This window comes from Lupinus angustifolius, chromosome LG19 (genome assembly GCF_001865875.1).
Source record: "Lupinus angustifolius cultivar Tanjil chromosome LG19, LupAngTanjil_v1.0, whole genome shotgun sequence".
NCBI classification, from domain to species: domain Eukaryota; kingdom Viridiplantae; phylum Streptophyta; class Magnoliopsida; order Fabales; family Fabaceae; genus Lupinus; species Lupinus angustifolius.
In genome coordinates, this window is record NC_032027.1 from 5,466,502 (window position 1) to 5,481,625 (window position 15,124).

Here is a 15,124-nt window from a genome sequence, read left to right on the forward strand (position 1 = left end):
TATATATATATATATATATATGTGTGTGTTTATTTAAGTAAATTTCTAACAAAAATTTGAAACATCTAATGCAATTCAAAATTTCAGATTTGTACAATAAAGAAACGAAGTTCTCCTTAGCAACAAATTTTAATGGGGTAAAATTTTCTTTAGGTTGAACTAATCTTTAATTTGTTAGTTATAATCTTCCAAGTTTCATGTTCAAGAAACATATACTGCAATTCAAATTTTAATTTTCTTTAGGTTGAATTTATCCGCACGGCGATGCCAAACAACTGCTTAGATCATTTCAAGCAGCATTACATGCTCAAGAAATGGAGGATGTTCTGTCTCGTGAAGATCTAGTCAATTTTGCTCATATGAAACAATCTCAGTTTATTTAAAGCATTGTAGTTATACTAATAAATTTGTCTACCTATTTGTGACTTATGTTAAAGTGTTAAATTGATTATATAATATATACTCATTTTATAGTATTTTACTTATTTAATCAACTCAAATAGGTGAGATTATATTCATATATGATAAAATTTGTTTAATTTGTCAAATCTTATCTTTGAAGTGTTTTGCAGGCTTAATCCAAATGAACGATAAAAAAAAGCTTAAGTTCTCGAATAAAACTCGATCAGGCTTAGCACAAGGATCATACTGAGCAGATCAAACAACACATGTGCTCTACACTGAGTGCAACCTCTGCGTTGAGCGCATGAATTAAATAATTAAGAAGTTTAGTGTTTTTAACTCATACCTAAGCACACATAATTGTGTTTAGCACAATGGGTGGTGTGCCCAGCACAAGTTGGTGCACTGAAAGGCCATGCCTAGCCAGCTCGAGGTTGTGCTCAGCACATAGGCAGGGAGCTAAGCGTAGAAGCCAACATGCAAACATTATTTAAGGACTTCCAACTCGAGTCTTTAGGCACACACTTGACACATTTGAATTGTAATACTTTTATTCTGAGTTTTTATGGAGTTTAGCTCACTTAGAACGTGGGAACTAAGTGTAAGCACTATAGGAGTTAATCTATACTCATGTGTGAGTAGTTCTACCACCTTGTGGGTTGTGTATTATCCCTATATGTAGCTAAGTACCCCTTGTTGGGATTGAATGTAATATAACATTGATGTGTGCATACTGATTTATCTATATCAAATTCATGGAGTTTTAATTATTTTTGAGTTCTTGCATATACTTGCTTTAAGTTTGATGATCTTATGACATGATTCTTGAATAGAATGTTAGTATCACACTAGCATAATTTTGATTTTCAACAATTGATATATTTTTTAGGTATAGTCTTGTATCAACTTGTCATCTCATGTGTGTTACGTTATTGGTATCTAAATGTGGGACTAATTATGTAATTTTATAACTCTCAAACTTGTTGACATAAACTATTAGGCATAGAGGTATGTTAAACGGTTCATATAACTTAAGATTATTAAGCTAGACTACTAGATATAAATGTAGTTTAATAAGGTATATATTAATATAGACCAAGACCTTGGTGGCTAATATTGTTGAGGTGTTGCATTTAACTCAACTTTGCATGCACAGACTACTAGACATAAATGTGTGTTATGCGCATCATAAATCTTAATCTTATGAAATAAGTTGCTAGACGTAGAGCTTTGTTGCATAAGTTGTTAAATTGACTAAAATATTGGTTGGCTTTTAGTAATCTGGAGGTCATTTGTGTAAAATAATTACTAAGTGAATTTACATTATGAATTATGTGTATATGAATAGTAAATGTGAAGTTCAATTACAACTCATTTTATCAGCGTATTATATTTAAACTATATTGTGTCATTAAATCAAAATCCTTTCCAAAATTGTGAAAGACTAAATTTAGCAAGTCTCTCTCTATATGACAATCCCCTAACACTTTACTTATTTGCGACATCATTGGTTGATTTTGTACATAAGATGAGTTTCGAAAGATTTGTTGAACTACACTAAGAGTTAACATTGTGTTATAAATATTTGGTCACACATGCAACGTTCAAATATAGTAGAACCATTACCTTAAATATTAGTGTTATAGACATAATTATCATGAAAATTATTATGTTGTAGATATCAAAAGTCTTATTTTTATTTTTTGGCGACCAAATTTAAAAATAAGAAAATATGGAGCATTACTTTTCATCACTATTCAATATTCATGAAAAAGTCTTTATTCAACGGAGATCACTCTTCATAAAAGATTGTCAAATTCAAAAGGGCATCAATCTTAGAGGATGCACTCCTTATAAATAAGGGTTATATTCTCCAAGTCTTATGCATTAGTCAATCAATCAATTTCCTAATTTAACATTTCATCGTTAGAAATGAGAGACTTTCTAATCATGCATAAAAAATATTTATGCATAATGACTTGGAATATCCAACATGTTTCATCATAGGCATGAAGTTAAATACAAGATAAAGGATATGTAAGTCTATTCTTCATATTTTATGTGAATATTTTAAGGTATATTTCTTCTCTATATTCCTCCTTGATAAAATGACATGAGAATTTGACTATACAATGATAGGGTTTATCATCTTTAAGTAAATCTCACATAATGTGTTATAAATAAGTGATATTAGAGTGAAGTTTCATATTAAGTCATTGAAAAATAAGTTTTTCAATTATCATATATTCATTTTGAAAATATGGTGTAAAAATGTATCGTGTTAAAATGGAACTTTGTTATTCCAAAGCTAGAAATATTGGTATTCAATTTGATTGGTCCTAAATTCATGAAGCTAAGTAGTGTAAATTAAGAATTAGAACCACATCAATCTATACTAAAAGAATAACAAATACATTTGTAAAGTTTTACTTGTTGTATGGTCATGCAAATTAAATTCCACATTAAATGCCGTTGTTATAGTACAAATAATATTTCTTTGTCATAAGTGTACAATGGTTGGTCACTAGTTGTGTTGGTTCGATGGTGGTATTTGGTTGGTCGCACACAACATCATTAGGAATTCGACTCAGTAATATGTTGTTGAAGAAGGCACCCTTACCACCAGACTACCATTTTAATGTGGTGTCTTATTCTCCAATATATGTTTACAACCTGGAAATATATAAAATATATTTTGGATTGGGTGATCAATCAAAATTTAAATAAATAGGTAACTTTTGGTTTACAAATTATTTAATATCTTAAATGAACTAATTAAAGCAAGATGTCTAAGCTAAGTGACATTTTTTGTGTAAATTGCTCATTATAAATATTTAATGTATATTATTGTAAATATGTGTCCATACAAATATTGATCGATTCAAAGAAAGATTAATATTTTGTCGAATTATATGAACACATATGATAATTATAAGGTTGCATATGGTAGTTCAAAGAATAGTTCATTAATCAACATATATCATTATTAATGTTTGATCATTACAAAATTGATATTTTGTCAAATTATATGAACACATATGATATCACTAATATTTAATTTGATTAGGAATATCAAGACAATTATATATTTTAGTCTATAAGAATAGTCATAGACATGGAGGTACTTTTTGAACAAAATTTCAAACATCCTCTAGTATTAAATATGCAATAATAATCGGGTTTTCCATAAGAATATTAAGTTGATTCAAAGAAAGATTAATTATTTAACATGATTGTTTATTAATATTTAATTATTACCTTTGAATGTACATAGGTCACATATGTAATACTTAAATGTGTTAGAGTGATTATTAATAGAAATCCAATCTCCAACTCTTCAAAATTTTCCAACACACTCTAAACCTACTAAAACATTGAAAACATGTTTAAAGATGTAACCCGAAACCTTTAGTCACAATGCCGCAAAACTACTACTGTACTAGCTAGTTTTGATGTGTGTCCACAACAAAAGAAACAAATATTAATTGATGAGTATAAGAGTATTGGTAGTTTTGTATATGAGGAATAAAACAATGATGAATGATGTTTTGGTGATTGCGTGTATGGAAATATCTTCTTCTAATAATATCCTAAATTTCTAAGTTTCTTGCAAAGATGAGCTGACTCTCATATTCCTTCATCTTGCCATCTTGATATGCTTTTATTGAATGTAGGAAAGACCAAAAATATTTAAGTGTTAAAGTCATTATTTTAATTAATTAGATCAAAGTAATTTAAATTAAGTAAGGTATATGATTATGGATACCAAAAAATTATTTTCATGATAAATAAAATTAGAAATAAGAAAATTATGAATGATCTTCCTTTCAACAACACGTTTGTCTTATTTATATAATATATACACATAATTTCATATTGCATTCGACCACCTTATAAGAACACGTTTGTCAAAAAGAGTAGAGGGATTATGCTGCAAGATTTTAACCTATGAAATAAAAAGATTATTGAGAAAAAACATGAATATACTAAAAATGTAAGAGTTTTTTATATTGTCATTGTATCATCTATCATTTATTTTTAATAGTCATTGATTCATCAAAAAATCAAAAAATGTAATTCAAATGAATGGCGAATAATGTATTAATTGTGTATAAATCTTTACACTGTCAGTACATAGATATTACACTCAAGATTATTATTGAAAGAGAACAAAATAACATTTACTCAATATATTGCCGCTTCTAAAAGCAAATAACACTATTGTAGAAACATTCCAACGATCTTATATGGTTAGTATTTGATCCTAGAGTGAAATATGTTAATGACCATCAATGTTAACTTAAATCTATAACTTCATAACTATTTATGAAAGAAAATGAACGAAAGAGATTCATCAAAACACATGAATAAACTAGAGGTTAGTGAGGGGCAATGTTATAATTGAATGTCTCTTACCATTTTAATAGTGAAGAGAAGTTGCGAGAAAAAAGCTCAACTTTACACAAAATAGTGTACTCTCCAAAACAAGCAAAAATATATTTATGATCTTATACCACTATATATACTTGTCAAATTCCAAGGTAGGAGAAAATATAGAACAAACATTAAATCCTCAAACCTGTAAAAATGGCTTTCAATTTAAAAGCTCTTGTCATGTCCTCATCATCATTGCTCTTTTTTGTTGCATTTCAAATTCTTTATGTCCATGCAAACCAGGCCAAAGCTGCTAGCAAACAATCTTCTGCATGGAAGAAAGCTCATGCAACTTTCTATGAAGGAAGTGCTACAACATTTGGTATGGAATAATACTTAATGCTAATCAATGTGCTAGCACATCTAGGATTAGGATTTTATAACGTGGTATACATCGCGTAATATGACCGCAATATTTTTGTTATGACAGCCATCATCAAGTCACAATTGCGAATGACATCGAGGCAATATTAAGCCCATGGTTTAAAGAATATAGATTTGTTGTCCTATATTTTATCTCATATATTCTCTCGGGCTAATAAAAATATGTCATGTTGATTAAAAATTGTAAACATTCATTATTATCATTGTTTTTTTGCTTCATTATCATTGATCCAAGACAACGGGCCAGACTCCTCTCTATTACTGCAGAGGACAATTATGTGAAAATGCATAAAAACCCGAAGTACAATGACACTTGTATCCTTTAATTTACAGTGAAATTATATTTTTACCCTTAAAAATACCCTAAAAACATAATTGTATCATCTCCAGTAATGAAAAGGAATCTAACTTAAAGACGACATATGAGACAACATATATTTATTCATGGTTTAAAACCCAAATAATATGGAAAACCAAAGTAATCCATGTTATATCTACATATATATGCATGTTGGTTATTGAAGAAGAATTAATTAATAATAATGAACTTGTGATGAATGCAGGAGGAGCTTGTGGATATGAGGATGTTACTAAACATGGGTATGGTCTAGACACAGCAGCATTGAGCAAAGCTTTGTTCAAAGAAGGTGCAACATGTGGTGCATGTTTTGAAATCAAATGTAACCAAAAAAAATGGTGCAAAGGTAGCAATTCTTTAATTATCACAGCAACAGACCATTGTCCTCCAAATCCTCAACAAGATAGTAACAATGGAGGATGGTGCAACCCACCAAGAGAACACTTTGATTTATCCAAACCTGCATTTCTCAAAATTGCTGAGTACAAGGCTGGCATTGTTCCTGTCTATTACCGCAGGTTACATTCATAAACATATCTATATATATATATATGTATGTATGTATTAATTTTTATAACTTTCTCATGAATTTTTTTAGTAAGTGACACACAAAAAGAAGCATGTATTAAACATTATGGATATTTAACTAAAAGTTCTGCATATAAATGATGGATTTGATGTCAATATTAGTTAAACTCAATGCAAAAATTATATATAGAAATTGCATTACATATTGTGAAATGAAATAAAACTCTCTAATTTGAAAAATAGTATATTTTATTTTGCTACTTCTTTTATGGTAGCACTTCTTATTGTTGTTTTATGTAGTAGTATAAAAAAGTGTAAAGAATATTGGCGATTGGAACGGTTGAATTACAAACTTTTGATAAAATAACAACCAAACTTTTATCTCACTAGTAAGGTCAATTACATAGATCGAACAACATCATAATGTTCTATTGAGTGACGGTGACAATTAATCGTACATGGTCTGTTTTAATATTTGCATGGTTGCAGAGTATCATGCAAGAGGAAAGGAGGTATTAAGTTCACAATAACTGGAAATCCATACTTCTATCTAGTGACAGTGTCTAATGTTGGAGGATATGGTCAAGTAGTAGGAGTCCAAGTGAAGGGTAACAAGACCCCATGGACAACTTTGGGAAGAAATTGGGGTCAGAAATGGGAAACTAATGCCAAGTTACAAGGACAACCTTTGAGCTTCAAAGTGAAAACAAGTGATGGAAGTTCTACAACCTCATCAAATGTTTTCCCCAAGAATTGGCAATTTGGTCAAACCTATGAAGGCAGAAACTTTTCATAAATGGGTTATGGAATACGAACTTTCATTCCATTTTTGGTGTTTTGTTTGTGTCTAAGTGTATATAAGCATATTATTGAAGTATTAATATTCATCTGGTTAGGAAATTTAATTAGATTATCAACCAATTTGATTAAGCAAATTTGAGTTGATACTTAATTATTGTAAATAATGAACTTTTTGGTGTAAGATAATATATATTTTACTTTCCCTAAAGTGTTTTTCTTTATATTCTTAAACTTGCCCAACATCATTGGTTCTCAAGATAATAAATTTAAAATGTAGTACAACAAACTCATGCATGGAAAAGAGATAACCACTAATATATATTAAAGAAAACATATATTTTTCATTTGTCATTATATCATCCTTCATTTTTATTTAATCATTGTTATTTTTTAATGTTTTTAGGGCATAAAACTTTATGCTAAAAGAATATAAAATCCGTCCCAACTGGAACAAAAATCCATATATACAGACCATGGTTGTGAATCCAATCAATATAAGAAAAAGCAAAATCATCACACTTAATTAGCCTGAACTAAAGTCTATGAAGTAATATTTATCCATCCTAATAGATTTTCTAGAGTTTAAAGTCTCATTCTTAGATATGATGTCATTCCTGTGATGGCAAATTACTCATATTTTTTTACATCTTTACATTAATTTGCATGGTAATTAAAATAAATAAGTGAAATTAAGTAAGTAAAATTACTTGCCTCTAAGTGATATATTCTTCTTCTAGTTTACTTAGAGCAACCATAGTGATTATTCTTAAGATTATTTTTAATGAAATAAGAACATTCTTACTTTGTGTCATTCTTATTTTCTGAATTTTGTTCTTAAATAAGAACAATTCTTCATTGTTCTTGACCACAAGAAAGTGAGGAAAGAGGAAAATGTTGTAGGAAAAAGGTATATGTTGTGAGAAAAGATAGATGTTGTGGGACCCAAATAAAAAAAATGATATTTGTCATTTTGAGGAAAAATACATATTGTTCTTATTTCATTAGGAGTTATAATAAATTATAAAAGGGAAAAGTGCATAAAGCTCCCCTAAACTTTATGTCTTTTGCAAATATGTATCATGAATTATTTTTTCTTCCTAATTATCTCTTAAACTTTACCATTTAGTAAAATTAGTCCATATATAATATATTATTAAATTACTCATAGATGATAAGAAAATTCGTGCAATATACTAATTTTAAGTGCATGAGGGTGATAATAACCAGACATTAGCCTTGATAACATGTCGCATTGCACGAACCGATGAAACATCATTGAAATTTTAGAGATTATTATAGGTTTATTACTAAAATTGCAGTGTTTAACCAACATCGCTACAAGATTTGTTATCCTCCAAATTAGATTAGATGGATAACACAATTTCCTATGATTCAGATTTTGTTATACTTATTCAAAGCTGCAACTACATAACATTTGTTTCAAAAGTTCATGGTTTTTAAAGTTAATATATTTATATATTATTGTGAAATGACTCATATCTCTAGATAACAACAATATAAGTTATAAGCTTGGATTGGTATAAAGGGGTTGAGGTAGAGGGTTATATATTTATCTTATGTAAACCAAATGTAACAAGGAGAAGAATAATAAAACAAAAATCCTTATTCTATAATAATACATAGTGGTAGTCTCTCAACACTCACAGGGACGTAGGACAATTATTGGCCGAACCTCGTTACCAAGTCTCTTGTGTTATTCGCTATACTCATTATTATTTGATTGCTCGCTTGTTCCCAATAATTAATATCAGATGGCTCTTAACCCAAGTGCCAAATTTGAGGTGGGGAAGTTCGATGGAACTATTAATTTCAGATTGTAGCAAAGGAGAGTTAAGGATGTGTTGGCTCAACAAGGTCTATCAATGACATTGCGTGAGAATAAACTAGATGATTTGGGTCAATTGGATTAGGAAGAGTTGAATGAGAAGGTTATAGGAGCCATACGACTCTGTCTATCAGATGAGATGATGTATCATGTTATGGATTTGACGTCACTAACAGAGGTATGAGAGACATCAGAGAAGTAGTTCATATCCAAGTCTAACAAATAAGTTGTATTTGAAACAGAGACTGTATGGCCTGAAGATGCAGGAATGTGCTCATTTACAACAACATCTCAATAATTTTAATCAAGTGATCAATGATTTGCAGAAACTTGATGTGAAGGTTGATGATGAGGACAAAGCAATAATATTACTGTGTTCTTTGCCAAATTCCTATGAACACTTTGTGATAATAATGACGTACGGGCAAGACTCAATCAAATTGGATGAGATCATATCTGTACTTCTGTCCCATACTCAAAGAAGACATAATGTAGGTGAAGGGTCTCAGGCTGATGGTTTGTATGTAAAAGGGAGCCAAGCGCGTGGGAGGAGACAAGGCAGAAGAGGTCCTGCCAAAGGGAAAAGACCAAATTCCAGGGGCAGAACACTAATAGAGTGTTATAAGTGTAAACAGACTGAACATTACAAAAGGGACTTCCCCAATGAATGGAGTCCTAGCAAGCCGGTGGGGAAGATGAAGTATCTACAGCTGCAAATGTTGCATAGAAAGATGACTATGGTTACAATAGTGAAGTTGATATACTATTTGTATCATTAAATCATAGTACAGATGAGTGGATACTTAACACTGGTTGTTCCCATCACATGACGCCAAACAAAGAATGGTTCACCACATATATGGCATGCAATTTTGGTTTTGTGTATCTCAGAAATAATAAAGCATGTAGAATTATTAGTATGGGAGAAATCAGAATTGTGATGAATGATGATATAGTGAAGACGTTATGTGAAGTTAGGCACATACTATATTTGAAGAAGAATTTGGTTTCTTTGGGGACATTCCAGGCCAAAGGATTTAACTATAGAGTTGATGGGGACAGTGATATTCTTCGAGTATGCAAATGTGCTCTGACTATGATGTAGGATAAGAGGACTGTTGAGAACACTTAGAAGTTGTTAGGGAGAACAGTTGTAGGTGAAGTTGCTAGAGTGGCTGAAGAGATTTCAGTAGATTCAGAACATGGTGCTACAAAATTATGGCACATGCATTTGGGTCATATTAGTGTGCATGACATGATAGAACTATGCAAAAGAGGACTGTTGAAAGGAGTCAACAAATGTAAGCTAGATTTGTGCAAGTATTGTGTGCTTGGGAAACAGACATGGGTTAGTTTTAAGACTAGCCAATACAGGACTCAGAGTATTCTAAACGATGTCCACACTGATGTATGAGGACCCACTCAGGAAGCATCCCTAGGAGGTTCTAGGTATTTTATTATATTCGTTGATGATTTTTCTCGCAAGGTCTGGGTATATTTTCTGAAGCATAAGTCAGAAGTCTTTGCCAAATTCAATGTTTGGAAGACAGAGGTAGAGAACTAGACCTAGAATAATCAAATACCTAAGGTTAAACAATAGTATGGAGTACAAAGACTCACAGTTTCATAAATTCTGTGAGGAACATGGTATTCAGAGGCACTTTTGAGTGAAAAATCCTCAGCAGAATGGTATTTTAGAGATGATGAATAGAACTCTTACAGAGAGGGTCATATGCATGAGACTGAATGCTGGACTTTCTAAAGGATTTTGGTCAGAGGCACTTAATATGGCATGTTATGTCATCAATAGATCACCACGGGCTTCATTGGATGGTAAATTTGTAGAAGAAGTATGGACAGGTAACCCAGTCAATTATAATATGTTACACATATTTGGTTGTCATACTTATATACATGTACCTAATGATGAACGATCTAAACTTGATCCTAAATCAAATATGTGTATCTTCATTGGATATACCAAAGGTGTGAAGGGGTTCAAGTTATGGGATCCAGTTTCCAGAAAGGTGGTGTTGAGTAGAGATGCATTGTTTGATGAAGATTTCATGTTGAAACAATTAGTTTTGACAGAGGTGCCCATGCCAAATGAAGAGACTTTGGGATCAAACATGATTCCAGTGAGCAATGAAACAGTTCAGGTAAATAAAGGGAAAGAACCAGACACTAGTTCAAATCAAGAACATGATGATTCTCAGGCGGAGAGTTTAGGTGTGCAGGAGTATCTACATGCTAGAAATAGGGTTATGCATCCTATCAAACCTCTAGATAGAGATGGCTTTAAGGATATGGCTCCAGTTGCACTCCATTTCAGTTCAGGAGATCCATGTAGCTTTCAAGAATCTATAAAAAGTTAGGAGAAAGAACAATGGATGGGTGTCATGATGGAGGAGATGGAGTCTCTATAGAAAAACCAAACTTGGGAGCTTGTCTCATTACCCCGAGACAAGCGTGCAGTTGGGTGCAAGTGGGTGTACAAGAGGAAGCCAGCAGTATCATAAAAAGAAGGGGAAAAGTTCAAGGCTCGTCTTGTAGCAAAAGGATATTCACAGTAGAAGGGGATCGACTACAATGAGATTTTATCCCCAATGGCGAGACACACTTCTATCAGGGTAGTGCTTGCCTTGGTAGCAAGCTGGGATATGCACTTAGAACAAATGGATGTGAAGACTGCATTTCTCCATGGTGAATTAGAGAATAAAATTTACATGACACAACTAGAAGGGTTCAGTGCAGCTGGACAGGGTCACTTGGTTTGCAAGTTGAAGAAATCTCTATATGGGTTGAAGCAGTCTTGCAGACAATGGTACAAGCGGTTTCACACTTATATGTTGAAGCTTGATTACAAACAGTGTGAGTATGATTGATGTGTTTATGTGAGAAGTTTTGATGATGGTTCTTTTATTTTCTGTTACTTTATGTTGATGATATGTTGATTGCTGCTAATCATTTGAGTGATATCAATGAGCTGAAAGTCATGCTAGGTAAGGAGTTTGACATGAAAGATTTAGGGGCTGCTAGGAAGATTCTTGGGATGAAGATTCAATAGGGGAGCTAGAAAACTACGGCTCTCCCAGCAAAGCTATGTTGAAAATGTCTTAGAGATATTTGATATGAACAATGCTAAAGTAGTGAGCACTCCATTGGCAAATCACTTCAAGCTTTCCCTAGATTTGTGTTCAAAGGCAAATGAAGAGAAGAAGTACATGTCAAAGGTTCTATATGATAGTGCAATGAGTTGCTTGATGTATGCTATGGTTTGTACTAGACTGGACTTAGCACAAGTAGTTAGTCAAGTATGCAAGTACATGTCGAAACCAGGAAGCAACATGGGGAATCAGTCAAATAGTTTTTCATATATTTGAAGGGGACTACAGGTCTTGGTATCATGCTTGGCAGCCAACAAAGTAAGCCTTCAATTAATGGTTATATTGATTCCGACTATGCAGGAGACTTGGATTATAGAAGGTCCACAACAGGGTTTGTCTTCACCCTTGTAGGTGGATCAATTATGTGGAGATCATTAGTTGAGTGTGTTGTTGCTATGTCTACAACTGAAGTAGAGTACATGGCAGCTGGTGAAGCTTCTAAGGAAGCCATGTGGCTTATGGGGCTGGTAAATGAGTTAGGCATTGAGCAAGATGGAGTTCCGATGCATTGTGACAATCAGAGTGCTATCTTCTTAGCAAAGAACTAGATGTATCATACTAGGACCAAACATATTGATGTGAGATTTCACAAGATCAGGGAGTTGGTAGCTTGTGGGCAAATACTATTGCAGAATGTTCACACTTCAGAAAATGCAGCTGATATGTTAACCAAGTCGGTTACCGTGGACAAGTTCATGCATTTCCTGAGCTTGTTGAACATTCATTGATGCTAGACTATGGAGCGTCCCCAACCCAATGGCGGAAGATGGAGATTGATGATATTCGCCAAGGTGGAGATTGTTGTGCAATGACTCATATCTCTAGATAACAACAATACACGTTATGGGCTTGGGCTGGTGTAAAGAGGTTATGGTAGAGGACTATATATTTATGTTATGTAAACCTAATGTAATAAGGTGAAGAATAGTAAAACAAAAATCCTTATTTATCTAATAATACATAGTGGTAGCCTCTCAACGCTTCCAGGGACGTAGGCACAATTGGCCGAACCCCGTTACCGAATCTCTTGTATTATTCTCTTTTCTCTATACGTTTTACTATTTGATAGCTCGCTTGTTCCCTATATATCACAACATAGTCTGTAGTTCATATCCAAACCCACATATGCAAGCACTTCTTATATTAGATTAAGACATGAATAAAACTGATGTCGAGGGATGAAAATTATATTTAATAGTGTTAATACAACATATAAAAACAATCTAGAGAAATGAAAGAGTTGTGCACAATAAACATATTGAAATAATGACTGCACAAATCCAACAGATAGCTTGATGCTTTAGGGAATCTCTAATATGTTGCATGAATTTTCTTGTTATTTATGACTAATTTAACAATATATTTATGTAGGGACCAATATCATCAAATGATAAAATTTAAGGGTTAATTAGGAAAGAAAAAAAATTCATGGTGCCTACTTGCAAAAGGTATAAAGTTTAGGGAGTTTTTATATATTTTTCCATTATAAAATAATGTGTGAGATTCAAATAAGAATGAAAATTTTATTTGATGTTCTATTTGATAAACATATATGTGTATGGTAAGAGCAAATTTGAGCCACTAAGTGATGTTCCTTTTCTGGTCCCCTTACCAAAAATCTAGAATTTAGGAGATATTAATTTTCTTTGTTATACTAAAATAATTTTTTTTATTTGCATTTGATACCATTTGTTTTTATCTTCGTATGAGCTCATGTAAATCATTGGTAATAAAACACTTATGATTTGTTCCATTTCGATTTCAGAGTTTAAAACTCTTGCCTTAAGGAGTTAAAAGTAGTAAGAAGATATTAGGACCTATTATCTTTTAGAATATTAAATATTTAGTTTTGCTATATAAAATACTTATTTCAGCTTCGTATCCTCAACCCTTATGGTTGAAGTTAAGAAAATTCTTAAATTTATTGTATATCATATTTGTAGTTACTTAATCATTTGGTGCTCACTCCATATCCTCATTCTTAATAAAAAATATAACACAAAAAAAAAGTCATGAATGTTAAAATACTCAAATGTATGTTTCATTTTGATGAGATAGCACTTCATATTTTTTTTATAGACTGGTTGTTTTATTTCATATGAACTTTCTAAGAAGGCTTATAAAGTTAATTATAGTATCATAATGTTGTATGAAAGAGTTGAGCCCAGTTTTTTCGTACCACTCTTAGATGATGTAAAAGGATTAATGATATTGAAGGAAAGATACCTGTTGAGACTGACCCACAATATGATATGTGGGTTGATGAGGACTCTCTGATTATGACCTGGTTTTGGTACTCTATGACCCTGAAGATTAGCAAAAATTATATATTCCCCCTAATGCACAGGAGATCTGGAAGAAATTGGCAGACACATATTCTATGAAATAGGACCTCTCATTGTGTTATGAATTAGAAAATAAGGTTTTCAATTCTAGAAAGGAAAACCTCTCTATAACAGAGTATTATGGGGGGAAATGGTCTTTGGATCGAATTATATCAGTATCAGAGTTTGAAGATGAAGTGTAGGGCTGACAATAAACCGAACCAACTCGGTATTCGTTCGAAAATCGATTCGTTATTTAGCTCGATAAAATTGGTTCATGAACCAAATGAGCTGAACTTGAGCTGAAAATTGAGCTCGTTAAATAAACGAGCCGAACTTGAGTTGGATATTGTTCGACTCATTAGGTTCATGAGCTGGTTCGATATATTTATATATATATATATATATATAAATGTATATATGTGTATATATTTATATATATAAACTAATTTTTTATGTTTATTATGACTCATACATTATTTTTTATATTATTGTTATTGTATATATAAACAAGATTATATTTATGTATATAAAACCTTTTGGAGTATTTTTCAAAATTTAATTAATTATTTTAGTTGTCTAAATGAACCATTCGAACTGAACCAAACAGTTCGCGAACTTTAGCCGAGCCGAACTCGAGCTAAAAAAATAACTCGTATCGAACTCGAGTCGAGTTTTGAGTTGAGCCAATCCTTATCGAGCTAAACCGAGTGGAACTCTGGTTCGACTCGGTTCGACTCGTTTCTAGCCGTAATAAAGTGTGATGAAGACTCTACAACACTAACCCAGTTCATTGAGAAATAATGAATCTTCAAATTTCTGAGGGCTGAACTTTGAATTTGATCCCATTGGGGTCTAAATTTTGGGTAAGGAGAAACTA

The 15,124-nt window shown here is 32.0% G+C and overlaps 1 protein-coding gene across 1 annotated transcript; it reads left to right on the forward strand.

The window, feature by feature from the left end:
* Nucleotides 4,972-7,091, forward strand: LOC109333853 (expansin-A9-like). The gene is made up of 3 exons (XM_019569436.1): nt 4,972-5,158; nt 5,784-6,096; nt 6,596-7,091. Exons 1-3 carry the CDS (start codon nt 4,990-4,992, stop codon nt 6,900-6,902), a joined length of 789 nt encoding a protein of 262 aa, XP_019424981.1. The 5' UTR covers nt 4,972-4,989; the 3' UTR covers nt 6,903-7,091.